Genomic DNA, 5,640 nt, shown 5'->3' with positions numbered 1-5,640 from the left:
CTGAACCATTAGCATCTTGCAGCCTAGGTGAGTTCCCCTGCCCTGTGCCAGGCACCTCAGCAAAATCCTCACAGTGAATGCTTCCATACCCATCACTTCAGCTAGTACTGCCGCTTTGACAAATTAGTCCCTGTTAATGAGAATTAAGTCCAGGGTAGTTTGTTCCCCTGATTAGATCCACACCCTCTGAAGGGTAAAATTGCTGGCAAAGCAAGTGAAATGTTCCCAGAATTTGAGCATTTATCTTAATGGGGCTTTGTATGAGGATTTAATTTAGGTTTAGTTGTGACCAAAATATCCTGCCTCTTTGTTTTGTTGCCTATTATTAAAACACTAGTCAAAGCCTCCATCTCAGCAGATCTATTTATTTTCCCACAATTACATTTTAAAAATTTTCTTTAACTTCAGATTTGTAGATATTCAAAACGATAGATACCTTACTTACTCCAAAGCAAGAAAGAATTTATAACAGAAAACAAGCAGTATTAACACATAAACAAGCCACAGTGGAACAGTTTACTGGGATTTGTAAAATAGAGCACTACTTAAATGCCAGACACTCTAACATCAACTATATGTCAGAGGGGCTATAAGTCAAGTACCAAGAACCAAGATGTTCTAAGGACTGGCGGGGAGAAAATGTCTTATAATCAAGCAGTAATAAGATGACTAAGGTTATAATGGTCTGGTAACTAAGATATTTGTTGATATTTCCAAGGACTGTAAGTAGCTTAAAATGTTATATTAAGGTATTCCCTACAATTTCCTAAACTAAGATCCTACATTTGTAAATATTTACTCAAAATCATTTGTTAGCATAACCTCTTAAGCAAATTATGCTTTGCTTGGGCCAGTATTAGATTTTTATTCTGTAGCCCAGGTATACATACTAGCCCTAGATAAACACACGGTGGACAATTTACACACAAACGAAGAATCGGTGGACAATTTACACACAAACGAAGAATCATTTGCACGTATGAAGCCAGTGAATAGTCTAAATTGCACAACGTACTACCACCCAAGCAAGCCTATTTTTTATAAGATTATCTGTCCTGAGCTCAGTAAGTTTGTAAGTGGCCTCTCTGTTTTCCTTCAAACTGGTATTCAGCTAAGTGGACAGGCTAGGCAAATCTACTGGCAGATTCCATCTCATTATGCTGGAACAATGACTGGAATTTAAGGAATGATATATGAAGCAAGATAATTTAAGACCACCAAAGAAGTGACAAAGGGAACCACATTTTTGTGTGTCCCAGAAGCTGTCCTGCCTCCAGCTCAACGGATGTCTCTGCAAGTTCAGCACAGGGCAAATGGAGGGTGCACTCAAACTTCAGGGCCCTTTTGTTTAACCTTGTGTACTCCAGGTTGGCTCTTGAGAATTAAAAACCAAAACTCACATTACAAGCATCTTTCAAATTCTATAATTGAACTAGAGATATGGAAATAGATCTAGACAAATTATGGGGGTGAGGGGGTGAAGAAGGGACAGGCAGCCGCTGTCCTCTAAGGTTTCACAAAATGGAAGCGGGGAACCCAGAGTCACTTTAGCTTCTGAACCGACTTCAGTAAAGGTTGGTCTTCTTCATGATCCGAAGGAACTCCTCCTCATTCACTTCGCCGTCCCCGTCCCGATCAGCTTCGTCGATCATCTCCTGCAGCTCCTCATCCGTGAGGTTTTCCCCCAGCTCGTTGGCCACTCGCTTCAGGTTTTTGAACGAGATCTTCCCGGTCTCATCGTCATCAAAGAGCCTGAAGGCCTTCAGGATTTCTTCTTTGGCGTCCTTCTCGGACATCTTCTGAGTCATCACGGCCAGGAAGTCATTGAAGCTGATCTTCCCCGTGCCTTCCTTGTCCACCTCGGAGATCATCTTCTTCATCTCTTCCTTCCTGGGTTCGAAGCCCAGAGCTCTCATGGCCACCTTCAGCTCCTTCACGTCGATGGTCCCGCTTCCGTCCGCGTCAAAGAGGTCAAACGCTTCCCGAACTTCTTGCTTCTGATCTTCAGTGAGCTCCGGCTTAGGCGCCACCTTTCTCTTCTGGCTGGTGGGGGCGGCGCTGGGCTTCTTGAAGCTGGAAGCCATTCTCCCGCCTCGGCTGTGATCCCAACGGCGCCGCCCCACGCTCGCGCTCGGGCGCCCCCAGCTGGCGCGGCGCGCGGCCACCCGTCGTTCACCGCCAACCCCCAAGTCGGTGAGGAGCCTCTTCCTACGCCCCCATATCTGCGAGATCCTGTTTACGGGACAATCCGCAATTCCCTCGGTATTACCCGGTTTCCACGAGTTGACACCTGAGCTGGAGAACAGCCTGTAGCCACAGTGGTCTTCCGTAATTGACTGGCGCTGGCAGTTCTTTCCAAGATATTTGCTAGCATCCATAAGACCCCAGTTTTATAGTTTTATAGGTTTATTTAGAGCCTCTGTCTCTCTCTCTCTCTTGACAGGAGTGCACTGGTGCCACTCGGCTTACTGCAGCCTCCACCTTCCAGGATCAAGTGATCCTCCCACCTCAGCCTCCATAGTAGCTGAGACTACAGGGCATGCCACCACACCCTGCTAAATTTAAAAAATCTTTTTTTTTTTTTTTTGTAGAGACAAAATCTCACCATGTTGCCCAGGCTGGTCTGAAACTCCTGGGCTCAAGGGATCTTCCTGCCCCAGCCTTCCAAAGTGCTGGAATTATAGGCATGAGCCACCAAGCCTGGCCTCTCCTTTTGATACTAATTTAAAAACCCTCTTCTTCTGGCTGCAACACACAATGGGGTGATAGATCCTAAGGGTAAATTTAGGATAATCAAGATTGAATGTGATCACTTGACATTCAATGTGGGGAAGAAGAAGGAAGAGAGAATATTAAAAGTCATACCATGTGTTCAACTTGACATAAATGGGAAACAGAGAAAATGGAAAAATTTATGTATAAAATTTGGAGAAGTTTGTCTCCTGACATTACACTCAACAATAATAAAATGTTTCTGGAATGTTCTCAAATATGAAATGTAATATCCAAATGTATGATTTACTTTCAGTGTTTCCATTTTACATACTCAGTATAATTACACTTGAATAATGGTCATAATTTCATTCACAAGGCTTTTGATTTGGAGGGAGGAAATTTGAAATACTACATTCTGGTATTCTAGTTGTTTTTTTTTTTTCTCTAACCCCCTAGCAGCATATTACTCTCCTTGCTTATCATCCAATCAGAGCTGTGCTGTAACCCACGCTCTGGTAGCCTTCCTTTGGCAGTGGGCACAGGAGACGATGCAGGACATGTTGGGACTCAAAACTGCCTCCTGGGAATAAAGGGGTTCTCCTACAAACCAAAGAGCAAGAGAAAAATGGAAAAGAAAGAAAAAATTTACCAAATAAGCCCACCAAAGAATTGCCTGTAGAATTACTTTGTATTTCTTTAAATGGTTACAGAAAAGAAAGCTGACTTATTTTTTAGCATTCTTTCCCCCAGCAAATCTCAATCTATTAATACCTTTTGTAACCTATGAAGGTTACAAAAGATGGCATTTTGAAGACTTTGTGTTAAAAAGTTTTAATGGCCGGGCGCAGTGGGTCACACCTGTAATCCCAGTAATTTGGGAGGCCAAGGCGGGCGGATCACCTGAGGTCAGGAGTTCAAGACTAGCCTGGCCAACATGGTGAAACCCCGTCTCTACAAAAAAAAAATACGAAAATTAGCCGAAAGTTGTGGCACACAACTGTAATCCCAGCTACTTGGGAGTATGAGGCATGGGAATCGCTTGAACCCAGGAGGCGGAGGTTGCAGTTAGCAGATATCGTGCCACTCAACTCCAGCCTAGGCAACAGAGTGAGATTCTGTCCCAAAACAACGAAACAAAACAGTGCTTCATACATAGTAAGTAGGTGAATAAATATTCGTTGAATGAATGCATGACAATTAATGTTGGTCCTAAAATACCTTCCGAATACAAGTGACAACCCCAAAAGATGAAATGATGCCAGGAGTGTTTTACAAACTGTTTTTTAAAATTCGTGGTCAAGTATTTTTTACGTGGCACATTTAATTAGCCATATATCACTACCTGCCCCAGCTCGATATGTGCCTTAGTTGACAGAGAGCCTGGACACAGGGTTTCTTCTAAAGGCCAAGGAAACTTACATAGGACCTCCCCCTCTCTTGCCTTCCAGTGCTTGTTGTAGACAGTGTCAACTCAAGGCACACTTTGGCAGGCAGACGCTACAGCCGCTGTTCTTCCAACACCGCAAATCCTTGTGACCTGCTTTCTTCCATGACAGAAGCCTGGGATCTTATCCCAAGTCCTTGCCTTATTATCTCTGGACCTTGGAAAGTCACTTAAACCACCCAGAGCCATCGAAACACCTGCAAAGTAGGCATCATCATAAAGCTTCCTACTGCATTTTCAGTGGGAGAATGGACACGAAAGCTCCAGGAGCAGTACCCCAGTGGGGCCATATGGATCTGGGTAATTGTTAGTTGAATACGAATTTTTCCCAGACATTGTACATTTCCTTTGGCACCCACCCCTCTGCCCAAACTCAAGCCAAGCTATGATGTGTTGGGAAAAACTGAAGTATAGAAGCTGCCTTATATAGAGCCACATTTGGGCCAAGCTGAACTCAAAGCACAACGGTTGTCATGGTTTCCAGATGTGTGCAATCAACAGTTACAACAAAGGGCCACCAAGAGCTTCGTTCATAGAAACAGTGCCCATAGTCAGAGTCAGCTCTTGGTGGGGAGTTACATTTTATGTTCAGAGTCCAAATTCTGACTTAAGAAGGGAAGGGAAACACATTTAATGTGTGCCTAGCTTTGGGCTTGCTTCTTATAGTTGTCGTCTTATTTGATCCTTGCCATCACTTCCCATTTTGCAGATGAAAAAAATGAGGACCAGGAGAGGTCTGTAACACATACCTAATGGTACATGGCCAATAAATGGTGGCTCTGGGATTTAAATCCTGGCCTGTTGAAGCTTTGTTCAGTACATCATGCTGCCTTCTCTACAAGTTGATTCTATATTACCAAAATAAAGAATCACTGGGAAGACAAGATACTGATTTTGTTACAGTAGGTAGGTAGTCAGGCATGAGTGGGGCAGAGAAGGGCTCCCCTCCCAGTCCACCAGAAATGTCAGGTGATGATCAGGGGATGGTTTGGCAGTTGTCACACTGCCACTCTAAAATGATCATTGATCATGGCCGCAACAGGGAGAGGCAGTTTCCCAACAGATGAATACACTTGAAATTGGTAGTCGGCAGCTTCCAATAAGATCTCAGGAACTGGGCCAGTGGGCTTGAGCATGCGCATTAAGAGACAAAATGGCAGAGTATGACCTAGGGGCATTCCACTGGAAAAGGGAAGAAAGCCTTAGGTGAGTACGCATACAGCTTCTTAAACACACTGCACATGCCCACCTCCTAATCACAAGCAGGGCACTATGCACGTGGGAGGTTCACCCTAAGGGAAGAATGAGGGAAACGGGCACAAGATGCCGGAAGTAGGCCAGCATATAAAATCCTAGGTTCAAGATGAAACGGGGCACTTGACCTCCAAGGTGTCCACCTGGCTCTCTTCCAGGTGTACTTGTGAAGCGGCCTTGTTGTCTGGGGTGACACCCAAGGTTCTCGGTCTCACGGCCTTGGAGGT

The 5,640-nt window shown here is 44.4% G+C and overlaps 1 protein-coding gene across 1 annotated transcript; it reads right to left on the bottom strand.

Annotated features, from left to right (window-relative positions):
• Window positions 1-445: 445 nt before the first annotated feature.
• Window positions 446-2,140, bottom strand: CETN1 (centrin 1). Its single transcript, XM_010354896.1, has one exon. The coding sequence runs from the start codon at window positions 2,082-2,084 to the stop codon at window positions 1,566-1,568; it is 519 nt and encodes a 172-aa protein (XP_010353198.1). The 5' UTR covers window positions 2,085-2,140; the 3' UTR covers window positions 446-1,565.
• Window positions 2,141-5,640: the final 3,500 nt, after the last annotated feature.

The sequence above is a fragment of the Rhinopithecus roxellana genome, chromosome 21 (genome assembly GCF_007565055.1).
Source record: "Rhinopithecus roxellana isolate Shanxi Qingling chromosome 21, ASM756505v1, whole genome shotgun sequence".
In the NCBI taxonomy this organism is placed as follows: domain Eukaryota; kingdom Metazoa; phylum Chordata; class Mammalia; order Primates; family Cercopithecidae; genus Rhinopithecus; species Rhinopithecus roxellana.
This window is presented reverse-complemented; position numbering and strand designations above follow the sequence as displayed.

Excerpts from the sequence above, each read along its gene's own strand:
- CETN1 (XM_010354896.1), bottom strand. The coding sequence starts at position 2,084 with ATGGCTTCCAGCTTCAAGAAGCCCAGCGCCGCCCCCACCAGCCAGAAG.